Here is an 18203-nt window from a genome sequence, read left to right on the forward strand (position 1 = left end):
AGGAAAAACAGGCTGGAGACCAGACGAGAGAAAACTCGACAGATCAAAGCTGAATGAAGGCACGCACAAAGAAACATGGTTATTCTCTAAAAATAACACTCTCTCGATGACAAAGTCATCAATATTAATATGCGTGCGTAAGCTTACACAAACCCAAATGTAAGTCTGCAGGTGTATCAAGGTCAACCAACATGTGCCTTTGGTTGAACTAATTTTCACCAACAGTGACACTGCTGGCAGGGACTATAAACAAAATTCAACCGATATATGTTACAACAGGCATATTTGTTTGCATTTCATCGGAGACAATGCACAGTACGTACATGACCCGCATGTATTTCCTTTGTTCTTTTAGACTTATAGCGCGCAGAGGGGCCGCTTGGTGTGAGATGAAAATATGTCTACAAGCCATACTAATTACGACTAGGGATGGAACGTGTCTAATGCACTCTGGGGAGGTAATTGACATTGATTTATGTTGCAGAGGACCACGGAGGGTTTCTATCATAGCAGGCAGCTGGCAATCACAGCTCTGTATCATTAAGCTTGGTTATTTATATGTGGATGCGTGTGTGCTTGAATGTGTGTCAGCACTATGAAATTGTCCTCGGTGGTCCAGCGTGGAAACGTCACACATTATTAGAGAATTCTGACAGAAGACCCCTCAGCTACACCCTTTTCCTCCCGCATGGCTAGAAGCACCAAGTAATGACTGCAACCCCGCTGTCCTCTAATGCATGCAACGCTCACGCACACACAAGAGGCAGGCACACCGTGCTGGTACTCACACACTGTCAGACATACATTTACGCGCAGGGACTCTTGCCCACGCACAAACAATCACAACTGATGTGGGTTTTCTTTTGTCAGATTGCCCTGTAAGTGCTCGGAAACACTTAATTTGCATTTGCATAGAGAAAAAAGAAAGAAAGAATGGAGGACGGACAGGGGGCTGATGATTAGAAGAACGGATGATGTATTTTCACTCCTTTGCAACCCCACTGAGAGAAAAGAGGACCTGGACAATTAACCACAGAACAGAGAGTATGCTCGGTAATTAGCAGGAAGTCAAAGCAAGCATTTCCCTTGAGCCGAGACGTTTTTTGCAAACATGCCCATGGATCTTCATTTCTTCAGTTCTCGAACATGTGGTTGCTCTGGATAGTACTGTACTCAGGGAATGATCATCAGAAGACAACTAATGGGAAGTCAACTCTAGATGAAGCCAGATCTGAGCGTTATACAAAGGGTTCAAGGATATTGCACAGAGAATTGTTTCCAACTGCAATTTGGGAATTGGTACAAAGCCGAAGGAAAGATGGATGAAGAACAATGGCCATTCATTTGATGCACATTCCACAGGAGGGCATGATTATTTTTGAAAGATCAAATGCATCAAAGTTGCATCATATGGCATTCCAGTAACCTGCATATCTTCAATGGAAGTGCTACAATATAATAATGATCAAGAGAACGTTTTATTTTCAACTCAGATAGTAAGAAGATGAAATTTGATATTGTTGGCGTAGAGTACCACTTATTGTATTGTCATGAAAATAAAAGTAAGGGTCATGTTTCAAGGAGAAGACTTGCTAGCTTACTTGCTTGCGGTAAGGTGCTTGCGAAATAACAGCAGGAAAGGTGTGGGTGTCAATTTCACTCAAAGGGAAGTGTGAGTGTTGAAAGACATCACTACCTGACTCCACCCCAATATCAGCCCAAAGCCTATTTTTGTTTTTGCTTCCAGCAAATAATTCCAATTACTAGCTAAAATGGCCACCAGTTTGAGAACTAAAGTTGCACCTGTTGCTTTGCTTCCATATGCACATAAGGAATGAATGAATTAATGTTTTTTTTGCAGCCTCCTTTATTAAAATCTTGAACAACTGTTCCCATTTACTCAATTATTCATATCAGTATTTCCTGAAGGCAGCATCTCCCAATAGGTCCCACCTTAATGCATTAAATGGTAATCTTGCAGCTCTACTCTTCCTTCCAGATAAAGCGAGATCTTGTGTCCATCACATTGATCGTGCTTCTCTCCTGGAGGTGGGGCCCATGGAGGAGTGAGCAGCGGTATGCCCTGAGAATATAGCTCAAGACTGAATACACATATTGTTTTCCCAACCGAAAATCTGGTGTTCTATCATTAAACTACAGCACAAATCTGAATGTGCACTTACTTGCAAAACGTTTTTGCATTCTTGCTCACAAACATACATTGTCACACAAAATCGATCGTCTTATTTCGCACCAGTCCATGTTCAAGCATCTATTCAGTTTTCTTCTTTTTTTATCTCCTCCTTCACAGTCCCCAAACAATCTCCTTCTCTCGCCACGTTTCTTTGCCTTCCTATTTCTCTCTCCCACCTCGACTGAAATGTCCGCCTTCCCATTTTCTTAGCCATCTCCCTCTTATATTCCCAGGTTATATTTCTATGCTACATCACCTCCCCCCAGTGTGTTTTCATCTCTCTTCCACTGCCAGTCATCCAGACCCTGGGGTGTTCTGAGGTGATCAATCTTCATCCTCTCAGTGCTGTCACACTATAGGGTCAAGCTAAAAGACACACACATGCACACAATTGCAACAACGAGTGGATGACAAATGCCAAGATTTACATACAATTCCAGTGAGGAAAGTTTGCATTCAGGGAAGTAGATAAACACATAAAGACACACGTTGTATCATTACTTTATAGTTCCTTTTTTTAACGAGATGTGCACCAACAAAATGTGTGAGTGGGACTTTGGCTTTGTCCTCTGCCAATTATGTGATTGGCCATTGCCATGCCCTGATAGGAGATAGTTTTTGATACAAGGTGTAGGTATCTATTATACTCCTCAGGAAGCTTCCTACCTTTGTAGGTTCTAACCAAACATAGACTTTGACAAAACAGTGCAACTGCAAAAGGGATAGCATCACTGCACAATTGTATCACAATGTAAAAATCAACAACCTCAATGTAAACAACACAATTCCAACAATGCTTTGCCAAGGCTTTCGTAATTCTATATTATGTCTCTATGCTGGCAAGGCCCAATTGGGTAAATCTCCACTCTAAAACCTAATCCAAGAGCTGTCAAAAAATTCTGTCTTTTCTGGTTGTAGGTGTCGGACCAAAGACGTCGGCTGGCTTTCCCTTCACAATGGTGCAAATCCCCTTCTTCTACTTGCACAAGTCTAACAGTATACAAAAAGCAAGAACACTTCATCTAAGCGCACAATTAAACTGCAATTTGCGCTACATTTGCGCCAGGCGCAAAAATAAGGTATTTTAATAAGCCAATACTGTATTCGGGGTTTCTAATGTACCTGATGTGTTATCACTATTTTGCATTTATGATGGCAACAATGGCTGCAAATAACTAATGGGACTTCTGAAAGGCACAGCTGCCCAGGTCTTCCACGTGTACACATGCATCAGTACGGACTGAGCATAAAGCTGCGATCAGTGAAGCTGAATTAAACATAGCTAGGCCTCATTAATTTTGCAAAGGGCCGGCACACTGGGGAACATATCCAAAAGCATCAGTGCTGGAAGCCCCTGTGCCCAGCAGGAGAAACACAACTACAGCTTACGGGGTAAATGCTCAAAAACATGCACATGCAAGTGAGCATATATGCAGAATCACTCTTATCACATGACTCATGAACTGCAACACCCTGCAAGAAGGCTCATGAGCACAGAAGAGAACATTAGTCGAACTGCGTGAACTGTCTGACTTAACGTATGGTTCTGCAAATTATAGAATGACTGTCGTGCGTGGCTCATCTAATGAGGTACTTTATAGGAGCATGTGTATTTCACTCTGTTTTTAATCTATAAAGTAAACGTAACTCAATTAGAGAACTGTGCTCGTCACTGAATGTATATTTGGAGCTGTTACATTGGTTGAAAACAATGTTGTTTAAGCTTTGTTTAAGCATCTGCTGCACACATGAATGCGGCATTTCTACGTATTTCACAATCCACGTATGTCAAACAAAAGCAAATATTTCAAAATCCAACTCATCATTTCGATCATTTGAATAACTGCATTTTCTTGTGAGCTGTGGTTTCAGACAATTTTACTCCAACCCACCAGTACATCAGCAGTTGCTCGGTCTCACAGCTGCAACTAGTCGAGCACAAAAGCAGTTCATTAAATCAAAACGTGCAATAGTATGTTTCACCTTGAAGAATCTCTTAGTACTGACTAATAGGAAGACAGATGAAGCCAAACAGTGCAAGTTTTCACAATGTGATAATGATTTTATTTCATCCAACCACTTGACCAAATAAAATTAAGTAAATTCAAAGCACAATTTTTTTTTCAGGGTGCAGAGATGGGTTTGGAAAAAGATAAGTGCTGGGCTGCATGAAATCAAAGAGGCTGGATTCGGATTTTTGTTTTTTTAAAGTGGAGTAGAAGTCTACTTCTGAGAAATGTCTGTGTGCGACAAGCTACTAATTTTAGTTGTAGCTCGATGACTGTGTATTTTGTTTTCCTTGGATTGGTCCCTTTAATGATTAAAACAGTTATCCTCAAAGTAACTGAAGCTCTCACTAGTGGTAATTGACAGTATCTTTAAATTCAATGTTAAAGTGTGTATCATGTTAAAGTGGCTTCAACTAATTGAAATCCAATACAGTTAATTGTGCAGCTTTAGTTGTAGTTGACTTTCAAGTGCAATATATTTACACTTAATAATTTAGAAATGTTTTTCTTAATATTTATTTTGTTAAAAAATTGATGAAAGAGTTTTGTGGATTTTTTTTATTCATTCATTTTTTATGTATTTCGCTTTACTTAAGGAAATGGTTGTGCTTCAAACTGTGTATACTGTCCATGGTTCCCGCGCTCACGACCAGCCCCCCCCAATTCCCCCAGGTTGACTTAAATGCATTTATTAGTTGCATATTAATCGGCTGATCAATAATAGATTAATGTGCATGTTGAAGGGCATCTTGCTTTGATTAGAGGGGGCAAGAAAGGGCCACAATATGAAAATGATGCCAGCCTCAGTTGTACCTTTGATTGCAGTTATAAGATAATGAGGCTGGGCGCCGTACCAGACTTCTAGCTCAGAGGTCAGTGCGCTGTGCTTCCAAGTCAGAGCTGAAGGTAAGTTCTCCATGTAGGGTGATTCTTTTGTTTCCACAATGTCAGGCATGGCGGGAATTGGCTGGGAAAGTTCTCTTTCCATCCCACAATGGCCCACAAAGTAACAAATGGCTCCGTAACGCCAATTCTGCCAACACGAAGTTGAGCAAAATACCAAAAGAAAGAAAACTTCATCCATGCATAGAGTTAGACTTTGATGTGTGACTCCTTTGGCTGCTCAACAACATGCCTGACGTAATTAACGTAACAAAGGACCCCTTCGGCTTCCAAGAATTATGCCTTTTAAAAAAAAAAGCAAGATTGTCTATACAACGTTTTTAGGGTTAACGCCAAATTCTGGACCCCAAAGTCCGCGTAAAATCGAGATTTAGGTGTGCTTGGTGTCAAAAGAGAAGCACTGATTTAAAACATGATGGACCAATATTGTACTACTTCCTCAGCAGCTCTCATTATATTTCCTTCTAATACCTTGACCTTGTGCTGACATTTAGCACCATGTCTCTTTCCTTTTGTTATTGATTATTACATGACTACTGGGCTTCACTTACTGTTAGTGACTCTGAAAATGAGCATCAGGCAAACACTGAGACTGTAAAAATTGAGGCGAAGACAAAAATCTCTGACCTGGTTTCTAGTGGGACATTGCTGTTGAGTACCCAGCTGTCTTGGAGCTGCACAGACTCTGGAGTGGTTGGTCCATCCCCGGTTCCTGGAGCTGGGGCATGAATGGGGTTGCGACCACCTCTCAGTGTGTTTCTGTTTAGGCTGTTTGCAGACTGGTGCGACAAGGTGTGATGATTGTGTGGAGGGGGCAGCGGAGGCCGTAGTTTTGATTGGGTGTGGTGGTTGGACACCCCTAGAAGAAGACAAGTGAAATAGTAAAAGGCACGTTAAAAAGAGTAGGATTCACATTTGAAATGGTGAGAATTCATTAATACGGAATTTTTAGCAACACAGACATAAATCTAATCATTGTTGCACTTTTATCTTTATATATTTTGCCCAATGTTTTAGCAGCTCTTTAACCTTACAGCAGAGATAAGGTGTCTGTGGAGGGGGGGACCAGGTGGGGAGGGTGAATATATATATATATATATATATATATATATATATATATATATATATATATATATATATATATATATATATATATATATATATATATATATATATATATATATATATATATATATATATATATATATATATATATATATATATACCACTCAGCATAGAATGCACCCCCCCATCCTTGTTCTTTGACTTGGGCGAAACATGTCAGCTAGAATCTAATATTGGCCCTTCCAGCACTGAGCTAATGGACTGTTGAGGGAGAGTGCTGGAAAAACAAACTCAGATGACCCAGACAAGTACACCCATTCACACATCCCATTTCTGTCTGAGGCTCTGTGTGTGCATTATAAGCAAGAGCTTGTGCTTATGTGTATTTGTGCATAGGAATCAATAAACCACAGTGAGAGTAAGCGCCATAAAGTTGCAGCATTCGCGTTCTTATTTGTGCACACGGACACACAGACACGCATGCACGCGGATGCTCACAGATAAGGCATAAGCAAAATCATATAAACAGTAGAAAATTCCTTCACTTCCCAGCAAATACTCATTTATGATGTACAGACATGACAAGATTATTGCATCAATTGACTTTGAAATTTCCACACACATTGTTTCATTCTCGTGATTGAACACAACTAATTGGAGAACACATTATAACGAGTTTGTTTGCATGTTACATTCCTGGTAGACATGAAAAGACGATATAAGGTTCATACAAGAGATGCACCTTGAAGTTGCATCAAAGAAAGCTTTTGTAAGACATACGGTTGGCCTCTTTTATTGATCATCTCTGGAATTTGATGAGGAAAGAAGACCAAAGAAGAGGAGATCTGAATTGGCTGCTTCTCTCCTTTGACATTTGCAATTCATAATTCTTGCTGGATGAGCATTCAGATTAGATTCAAGGCGGTGAGCTCTCTTGTAATTCCAGATGCTTGGAAGGTGACCTGCTTCCACCACCACAGGGATGTAGGTGCCACCCACGTGCTACCGAGGAACAGATGCTCATGAAAGGAGACAAGATGAGAAGGAGACACTAGGAAGCTGGAGGAGGTCTGACCTATTCCTAACAATTGAGACATAAAACATCTGTTTGCAAATGCTGAGATGCTCTTGGGAGAAAAGGCACGCACCCGCAGTTACAGACATTGACTTTTGCAAACATAGCCACAACTGAGCACCTGAGAGACAATTTGCGATTAACTCTTGCATCATGTATGCTGAGAGTGCCAATTGATAGTAAAGTAGGTAGATGTCTCTTGTCTTCTGCTTGTCCTACTTTGTCTTGTCATTTGTTGCTGAGGATGTCCTTTACTGAGTTTTAAAAGCACTCAGAGAGAAAGCTTGTTTGTGAAAAACCTTTCATGAGTAAATTTGGTGACTTTGCCTCTTTGTAACAGCTCTATAAATGGGAAATACGACCACCTGCTTCCTATCCACACAAACACTTATTCAAACAAAAAAAAACAAAAAATTGTAGGCATGGACAAAGTCCTTGCAATACAAAAATCAGAGTAATAAATTTGCTAGCTTACACACTGGTTTACTTATTTTAACGTGCATGCATGCAAAAATGTGTTGTTTTCTAGGGAAACTTCCTGCAATATAGAGCATATTATTGGAATCTAAATTCTAAATGTACATAAATATTGCAGCAGAACAGTGGAACAATGGTAAGCATTTTTTGAGAGGTTCCACGTTCAACTCGTATTTCTTTGTGAAGTTTGCATGTTCTTCCCTGCTTGCAACCTTTATCACGAAGTACACTAGCTTTTACACAAAACATGCCTCGTAGGTTAAATGAAGAATAATTGTCCATGGATGTCAATGCTTTTTTGTCTCTATGTACCCGCCGATTGACTGGAAAAAAGATGGATGGATTAATATTGTTGGCAAATCTAGTCTGGAGGGGAGTATATTTGTCAGGGCTGCAGTTAACGTTCTAAGTTTAAATAATACTCATAGCACATGGAGATTTTAAGACAACAGAGAGCAATCTTACTTTTATGACTGACAACACAACCTGTTACATGTTACATGGTACCAAAACAAAGTTTGATAGATACCCATATACATACATTCTTTATAAAAATCACAAAGCGTTTTTTAAGTGAAAATAGGAGGGCGCCAACATTTATTGCAGGCTTTTTTCTTTTAATATAGTATAGCCTTGATACTGATTCATTTATTTGGCTGAAAAAAAAATATATATAAAGTATCAATTGTCTGATAAATTTAACATATAATGTATAACAATTTTTTTGGTTCTTCCTTGCTCACAACAATGAAGATATATTTCACAGTTAGTAAAGTTTCCAGATACTTGATTTTTAGTATTGGTTTAACTTGATAGAAAAAAACAAAAATGCAAAAATTGGTGGCTTTATGATGAGTTTTATAGAAGATGTTTGAATATTAGTATACTTGTGTTACGTTGCAATGTGTTAATACGTAAAACAAACAAAAGAAAACAACAAAGAGCAACAATTGGGTGAATTAGCTTGCCAATTAAAAGTATTTTTTTCAACTCCCAGCCAATTAAATCAGCGAACCGATTAATCGGCCAATTCTGACGAACTACTCATGAGAAAAGACTAAAAAAAAAATTTAAAAAAAGAACAAATTCCATCAGATTACTTCATTAACTTCTTATATGCAGCCTTTATCCCGCATTTTACAATCAAAGGTTTGTTTGTTGTTTTACCAACTTGGACACGAAGGAGAATTTATTTCAAAGAAATTCATGGACTCGTAATCTATAACTATGGGGGGCTGAGATAACATGAGGCATGTGTGACAAAGCAAATGAAACCAAATTTCTATTTCTTTTCCGTCGTTTATACAAAACTGCGGAAGAGAGAACACATACCAGATTTGCCACGGAGCAGAGACACTGCACAGCAACGTACGCTCTGGAGTAAATGGGTCTGATAAAATAAAGATAGCAGACTGATACATTTGAATTCCACTTCCTAAAGTACAAGCTGCAGGTACGCTAATAGGTTGTTTTTACCAGAAAGCCAGGCTGACAGAAGACAAAACATGTGGTGGATAAACACGGCAATTAAGGAGCAGCGAGCTCTCCTTTTATTCTTCTCTTATCTGTCTTTGGTTCCTTCTCTCTTTCACTGCATGGGTAAACAGCAATTGTTGACATATTTTCTCAACAATCTCTGATGGGTTTTCAGTCTCAACAATAGCTCAGAGCCCCTCTGACTGCTCTGTGGATTGACCCATTTTATTCCCACCACGTCCCCGGCGCCCACCAAATGGGACAGTCGGCGTAAACTCCAGAGTTCGGCTCGGGCTTATCCCTGGAAGTTCATTATATGCCCCAATTCAAAGGACACTCATTCAGCGGAGGAACATCAGCCTGCTAACCTGCCTCCCTTGTAAAGAACATCGTCTTCTGTGCTTGTGTGTTGCCAGCTGGCAGCAGCAACCGGCTGAAGCAGTTTGTTTCGCAGCCCTGGATAGGCAAAGTGTTTATTGACATTTTCTGTGGTTCACAAAGAAAAGTTGCTGGGTAGGATTTGTGTGTGTTTTTTTTGTGTGCGTGCGTGCATGTGTAGGGCAGAAATGTCTATTCAGCAGTTAAGTGGGATCATTGCAAGGCTTTGCCGCCCCCTTCTCCTCATTGCCTACCCTCTCTCTATTCTTTTTCACTGCATTTCTCCATCTCTTTACCACATTTGTCACATCTTGTTTTAATCATTGCTTTAAGAGAAAAGTCACATTATTTGTTTTTATGCAATTTCACCAGAAGCTTATATTTTACAACATATTTACAGGTGTTCTTCATTGGGGTCCTTTGTCTGAACAAATCACACCCTGCTTATTTGTCATTCTACTCAGACTAGTGGGAAGGACAGCTTGAGGTGAAACATGCATCTCATGCAAATACACACACCTTTAGAATATGTACAGTCACAGAAAGACAGAACGAGAAAGTTAATTACCGTATTTTCCCGACTATAAGGCGCACTGGACTATAAGGCGGACCTCCAATGAATGGCTCATTTTAAAACTTTGGCCTTATATAAAGCGCACCATCAATGCATCATGTCAGATTTTTAATCCAAATCAAATCATTCTCCATTTTATCTTTTTTATTTCAACTTCAGACACAACAAATTACATTATAATCACAAAATAATGATCCGTAGTCTATTTGATTCATGATTCATAGTCTTCAGTGGGCCACTTAGGATTGATTTCATGACACAATGCTTCGGGCCAGTTTAAATTTAGGAATTTGGCCCATATATAAGGCGCACCAGACTATAAGGCGCACGGTCGGCTTTTGAGAAAATGTTAGGTTCTTAGGTGCACCTTATAGTCTGGAAAATACGGTACTTAAGATAAATGCCCCTGACCTTGTACAGACTCTTACCAAGGATCTCAGTCACACAGAACCTCAGAGTCTGAACAAAGTATTATGAATGCCTATTGTGTTTGTAATGCATCCATAGGAATCTTTGCTTTAGAACAGGTCACGGCTAGAGGCAAGATAAAAATGTGATGCATGGTGACCATCGGACAATTATTCAACCTTTGCCAGTTGTCATTAAAGTAGTTATTGTTATTTATGTATAGTTATTTTTAAACTTCTATAGTCATAATTTAATTGTTTCGTGTAATTATGATCATCTATTATGATCTACAATTGGTGAAGTTTTAAAATTGTTTGACCCTATTTACTATGGTAAAACTTTTGGGCAAAGTCCACCCTCAACTGATTTGGTTTGATCTTGATCAAGATTCTTGGATGTTCCTCTGTGCATGAAATCATACAAGCATTCACAATGACAAACTGAAACGCACACACGCACACACACACAAACACACACACCGCCTCTGCCTTGGCTAGTCATCTCTGTCTAATTAGGAGGCAATAATCCGCGAGAGGAGAGTCATCACGTTCAGCCAAAAACAAACTATGAGCACAAATGCTAGTGTGTATTTCACCCACACTCAGACATTTGCATATAAATACACGCATGCTGTTACACGAATGTCACCCTTACATAAGCGCTATTAGAAAAGACAACACTCATGCACAATAAGCAAACATGTCCTTGGTTTTCCTTTGTTTCTGTAGATTTGTTTCAACAGAGCAATTAAACATTTATGACATTAGCAGTGACTTAAGGTGACTTCCCAGGCAGCAGAAGGCTAGTCACTTTGGCACTAAAAATAGCGTAGCTTCCCCCCATGCATAGTGAATGGCTAGAGACAGCGCTAACGTTAGCTCTTTCCAGGAGTGATCTGCTATGCTCCGTTTGGCCGTCTCAGCTCTCCTGGCGTTCTGGGGAAATGTTCCCAGACAGGTGCTCTGAGCCAGATATTATTCCCATATAAACAGTCGCAAACCCAATTCCCAGCCAATCCACGGCAATAATGTTCCGTTCCATTCAACTGTCATGCCTGACTAAAAACACAAGTCATGTCTGTCCACCTGTTTGCTTTGGTAATGGCAGACGACTTTGCCAACACAACACGCACGCACGCACGTTTGCACAGACACACACACACACACACACACACACACACACACACACACACACACGCACACACACACGCACGCACGCACGCACGCACGCACGCACGCGCGCACGCACGCACGCGCGCACGCGCACACACGCACACAAACACACACACACACACACACACACACACACACACACACACACACACACACACACACACACACACACACACACACACACACACACACATGAACAGCATGCAGCTTCCTGCAGGATTATCTCGCAGTGGTCAGTTTCTGCTTGGCTTGGTCGTGCTCATTTCCTTCTCAGCGTCCACTCTCTACACGACCACATCCAACACGCATATGGTCACAGAGGCCCTCATTCATGTAGACAGACATGTGGTCACATGTGGGGTGTTTTATTTAATTGCCACCATTTACATATCCTCCAACATGCCAGGAAAGTGCCAGGCTGCCACTCTAAACTAATTTAGAACACATTATAGACCTCGAGGGCCAATGACTCTCGTTGCAGTCATTAGATTGGCAGATTTTTGAATTACTGTATTGTCCTCCCCACTCTGTGAGGAGCTCCCAGGATAACCTTTGTAACCTACATTGGCCCCTAATCTTTGTTCATTTTCCTCTTGTACCTCCATTACATTCTGGCTACTGTAAATCTGTTTTTACTTTCTAACTTTTTTTGTTTATTCAGACTTTTAATTCTTTCATGGGAGTATGTTCATAAGTTTGTCACCCTTGTTTGCCGCCTCTATGTTTATAAACTCAGCTGAGATTTGAAATAGGCCCGTAGAACACAAAGTGGGTGGGTGTATTGCCTCCGAACAAGAGCGAGAGATTGAGCGTGTGTGCCTTCGAGCCTCGCTTTCCCTCTTTGCTAGAGTCTGCCATTAGGGTGTCAGTAGCAGAGTGAATTTATTTGCTGCGCGGTTACTGGGCTAATGATTGATGTTGCCCCAGCAAACAGTAAACCAATTAGAAGGCTGATGTAACGTCATTTTAAAAGCCTCCTAATCACGTTCCTCTTGAACCTGGGACCCAGGCCTTCCCTAATGAAGATTTATACTGGATCAAAGGAGAGCCTAACGCCATTAACAATAGATTGTATTCCACCAAAAATCACATTAGGACTTTCCCTTTCCCTCCCATCAGACCTCCTCTAAATATATCTGCTGATTACAAGTGCAGAGGAACAGAGGAGAGGAGAAACAAGTGTGGAGAGACAGGGGGACACTAAGATAGATATAGTTGGCACACGGTAACTAATTGTTGAGACAAATGTCTATGCTGATGCACATCATTGCAGTTGTGTGTGTACATATCAGAAAATAAATGGCTGCAACGTGCTGATACCAGCACACGGGGCTTGTAACTACTACCAAGAGAATTTCGAGTGATGACAGAAGGGACACGGCGTTGGGAAAACTAATTTACTTTTCTTTTGTAACACTCTCCTACTTTTTTTTTATTCATCATCACCTTACAATTTACTTTGCGCAGCATTAATAATGGCAATCCACCCATCGATATACCCGTATACGTATATAAACATAGTATATATACGTAGCTCCTCAGTGGCAGGAAAAGTAGTTGCTTTTACCTAATTCAGTATTTTAAAGAAACAGGTGGAAATATGGCATCCCATTATGATTGAAATGTTAAAGATCAAAATCTAAATAGAACTTTTAATGGACCATTTCATGTTTTTATATAATAAAATAGTCAATGCTTTGGGTTTTGAGAATATTGTCCAGGGTAAAGTCAAGTTAAATACACAATGCGAAGCCACTGATCATGCAACATCAAAAACAGAACGCACATAATGACCTAATACAGAACCCTGATGGATGGCATGAACATGGTAATAAAAGAATGAAGGGGCGGATGAGTTGATAGGTTTCTTACCAGTGGAGGACGACTGGGCCCGGAGTAAGAATGAGTCATCTGGGTGGGGCTCCAGGTGAGAATGGGTGGAGTTTTTCTCCAGAAGGGGAACCTGGCACTCCCTGATGGGCGGAGACGGGCCAGGGGAGGGGTGGTGTGGGGCGGACGAAGAGGACGGATGGGACGGAGGGAGCAGGGAAGAGGAAGAGGTTGGAGGCATTGGGCGACCTGGAGGATGGAAGGAGAGAAAGGCGAATGGTAAAAGTTAGACAAAACAGATGGTGATGACTGACGGGATGTAATGTAGTTGGCCCGTTCGAGGTTGCAGACATCCAAACATTGTTGTAGAGTAACAGCATTTACACAAACCAACAACACAATGTGCTTGAGTGTTAAAAAAAGTTGAACTTGTTAGATGGGTTAAATGCCTCTCGGACCAGAACCCAAATGTATGCTTTTCTTGACTTCATGTTTAAATTTATCAAAGCAAAAACTTTCTCTTTCGTTCTCACTTGAATGGGATGATGCAACTCGAGTTAGGACCCTCATCTATGGTACAATCACTCTTTATATGGGTAAGACCCAACAAGAGCCACTCTTTAAATAGCCAGAACCTTGGGACACGTGGACACAATCAGGCTGTCCCGTACACCAGAGAGACAAAAGAGGGACAAAGAGAAATCACTCTACTCTCCAAAGGTTTGGAAATCAAGGACAAAGACAAATCTAATAAATTCTATTTAGAGACAGCTGAAAATATAGAGTAATTATTTCTGCCATATTTGTAGCTCAATCAATCAACAACACTGCAAGAATGAGGCCACCGAGTTCAGCTAATCCACTATAAAAAACTCACGTTATTATCACCACTAATTAAATAGTCAACCAGAGACACTGTAACACAACGATAATCATTTATTTTCTCTTGATTGAAGAATAGAAATTGTCGCCTTTGGCCTTTTCTTTTACGGATAAAATGAGAATAATAATAAGAATGATGAATCGGAAATAATAATGAAAGCAGAAACCTATGAGGTTACAATGGATCACCTTTGTTTGTTCCTTTTTTCATTAGTTTTCTTCTTTACAGAAGAAAGGACAAAGGTGAAAAGTGAGCTAAACCTTGAAGACAGTGTCAGGATTCTATGAATAAAAATGGCCATTGGTGGGAATGTGACTGTCGATACCTATTAGTCTACTTACTGAGCCCTGCAATTAATTGGCTGGCAATCAGTACAGGGTCTACCCCGCTTCTCTTGCCAAAAGTCAGCTTTGATCCATTGACAATCCAAAATTGTCCATTGGCATGAATGTGAGTGTGCATGCTTGTCGTTTGTCTGTTTGTGACTTTGACTATTTCGTAGCCCAAAATATATTTTCTTTAACAGCTATTTATTTTAAATAGAAAGTTTGGTGTGCATCACATTACAGCAGTAGCTTATCTGTAATGAGTTGCCCTTGGGTACCGCAGAGTCACCGTATGAATCCTGCCTCTATGTCTGCTAATTATAATCAGTAAAATACATTTCTATATTTTGTAGATGTATAATTAAACAGGAAAAAAATTGCCTTCTAATTACAGTGCAATGATTGAATATACATTTGTAAATTAAGGTTTTTGTGGGTTTTTTTTTGCTTCAAGTTCCATATTGTGTTGTGAAGCAGCACACAGTATCATCAAACAGAGCTCTTGGACAGTCTCATCAATGTGAGGTGCATTAATCAATACGAGTGCCATCATGGCTTTATAGAGATATATCTGATAGAGGAGGAGCCAGCGAATGCCTCTCCTCTGTCCTATAGCCCAAACTGGCCCAGCTTAGAGTGTCATGGAAACCAGAACTGGCATCGATCCCCAGGTCTGCATTAACTGCACCCTAGAGGAAGGACCAGCTTTGTCTTTTATATCGGCATGTGTCTGCGCATGTGTGTGTGTGTATTTGTGTGTGTTAATGTGTGTGCACGCACACAGGCAAGCGTGTGTTTGCACGTGTGCTTCCGGTCAATCTCGTCAGTGCAAACTGAGAAAAAAAATGAATAAACAATGGCAAATCAAACACTGCACTGTACATGGGGGAAAAGATGGAAGAGAAAGTGTCAGAGTGATGTAAAGGCAGGCAGAGAAGGTGATGGCTTTGCAGGGGTCATAAGGTCACCTTGATGAAAGGAGAGGGGGTCCACAAAATCTTATTTTCAAGCAAAAAATGAAAGAAACCAATGCAGCATAATTAGAGAATATGAATGGATGAAGAAAGACAGAAAAAGAAATGAAAAGGTAAAGAGTGAATAAGCAACCTTTACCTATGTAAAAAAGCAATTGATCCTCTCCCAAAAATCAATTACACCCTTCTATTGATGTTTGAGATATATTGATTTGCATATATTACAAGGCCTCTAATCAGGCTGTTGATGACAACATATTGTGGTAAACATCTGCTTGTATGTGCGTGCATGTGCATGCCTCTGTGTGTCAGTGTTTGTTTGTACGTGCGCGCCTGTGAGTGCAGCGCCACAATCCTGCTTTACGTATGCTAATGCTAATGCTTAGATTAGCTTTAACTCGAATTTTATGGGTTAGTTATTAATAATTTCAACCACTTTAGTTACAAAAGCGGCACTGTGGTGCACTGGTTAGCACGTCACAGTTCAGCGGTTGTGGGTTCCATTCCACCTCCGGCCTTCCCTGTGTGGAGTTTGCATGTTCTCCCTGTGTCTGAGTGGGTTTTCTCCAGGTACTCCAGTATCCTCCCACATCTCAAAAACATGTTTGGTAGGCCAATTGAGCACTCCATATTGCCGTAAGTGTGGGTGGTTGTTCGTCTTTGTGTGCCCCCGTTTGGCTGGCAAACAGTTCAGGGTGTCCCCCGCCTACTGCCCGATAACTGCTGGGATAGGTTCCAGTATGCCCGTGATCCCCGTGGGGACAAGCGGTACAGATAATGGATGGATGGTTACAAAAAAGCCCCCCCCCCAAAAAAAGCTATAGTTGGCCAAAAGCAATTAAGGGAACTTTAATCTCTTTAGCAATTATGCTGTGGGGCATCCTTAACTCAGCCATTTCTGCCCGCTACATTTCCGAGAAAGGTCAGTGAAAATTGGTTTGTGTTATGAGAACAAAAGCTTGGCAATGGGCTCACGCGGTTCTCTTGACAATCAGATCGTTGCCATCTTTCAGCCGCCTCCTTGGCCATCTGTATGTATTTTTTCCTCCATGACATTCAATTGTAAAGTCCAGAGTGGTGATCATATCAGTAGGACAACTATATGCACTATCAAGGAGGAAACATGGATTTCTCAGGCTTTAGCTCTAAGTACAACACCCGGGTGTTGATACTTTTCACTTTTGTTTCATTGATTAATTGACACCTAAATGACTGTCAAATGAAACAATAATTATTTTTTAAATTGATGAAGCATTTAGATACCTTCTTTAGTTGAAAATTTCTGCCTATCAACAGTTGATATCTGATTTCTTCAGTCTGACTGAATTACAATTTCCGTCTTTGTGTTGAATCAAAATTTGTAAACATCTGCTTTTACTTTGGCAAATAACGATCCACATTTTTTCCCATTTTCTTACATTTAACCAACCAAACCAGTAACTGAATCATCAGGCATGTTTTGTGCATTTTATGGAGTTAATTTGAAATAATAAATAGCAATAGATTCATTCAAGATAACAAAACATTCAACTGATCAATGGATTACTCAAATAATCGTTACTTGGACATTGTTTCTCCAACTTTGCCGTTACACAGGCCTAATTCCGCTCATTGACTCTACAATGATGCCTCTCCTCCCTCTCCTTGGAACTATTTCTGTCCCTCCTTTACCTCCTCCCACCCACCTCCCTTCGTCCATCTGGCTGAGGAAGGCGTGGAGAGAGTGGAGGGACGGAACGACATCTGGAGCCCCGTCAGAAAAGGATAGACAAATTACCCCTCTAACGAGAGCCGTTTATCATCTCTTCATCCATCCCATATTTTCACCCAGGCTCGTCTCCACACCTCTACACACCTGGATGACAGAACTGAAAAAATAATCCCATAATTTGACTGTCGATGTCGCTTTCATTTCACCGCTACTGGCTGTGCTGTGTAGTCAATCTGCTTGCGCTTCAATTAGGGAAATAATAGAGGAAGATGGGAAATGGTCCAGTGAATTGTGCACAGGAGGATGGGTAAAAAGAGGACCGGGCACACTTATCCTGGCACAGGTGAAGAGCCATTGCCACAGCTGCTGTCTGCACAGATGTTTGACTGAGGGGGAGCTGTCACTCAAAGTGTGTGTGCATGTTTATGCATGCACTACATGTCACAAACACGCGGCATCTATATAGGATGTCCTCTGAAGGACGGCCCCTTGCACTGGTTATCTGACGCTTCCATCTCAACCTCATCACATGCTTCCACCTCTATTCATGCCTTTTCTTGATATCTAATAATGTGGCGAGATCCACACTTGTGTGACTGAACGCAACAAATGGATGCCACACGTCACAGCTATCAATGAGTGGTTCCTGTCTGCTTTTCAAATCCTGCCTTTTTATAATCAGTGCCGCTGCCGGGAAGGTGGGATAAGACGAGCAAAGAGGAAAGAGAGATAAGAGTGTGATTCACCA

The 18203-nt window shown here is 40.8% G+C and overlaps 1 protein-coding gene across 3 annotated transcripts in view; it reads right to left on the minus strand.

The window, feature by feature from the left end:
- tenm2a (teneurin transmembrane protein 2a) overlaps positions 1 to 18203 on the minus strand; it is a 156010-nt gene that overhangs the window by 50575 nt on the left and 87232 nt on the right. For all 3 annotated transcript variants that reach the window (XM_085937078.1, XM_085937066.1, XM_085937072.1), the window contains 2 exons: positions 13604 to 13810; positions 5734 to 5965 (listed from right to left, as the gene is read on the minus strand). In XM_085937078.1, the coding sequence (XP_085793204.1) occupies positions 5734 to 5965; positions 13604 to 13810 (439 nt within the window). The remainder of the gene's footprint in view (positions 1 to 5733; positions 5966 to 13603; positions 13811 to 18203) is intronic.

The sequence above is a fragment of the Syngnathus leptorhynchus genome, chromosome 2, assembly GCF_054491065.1.
Source record: "Syngnathus leptorhynchus isolate UIUO chromosome 2, UIUO_Slep, whole genome shotgun sequence".
Classification (NCBI taxonomy): Eukaryota; Metazoa; Chordata; class Actinopteri; order Syngnathiformes; family Syngnathidae; genus Syngnathus; species Syngnathus leptorhynchus.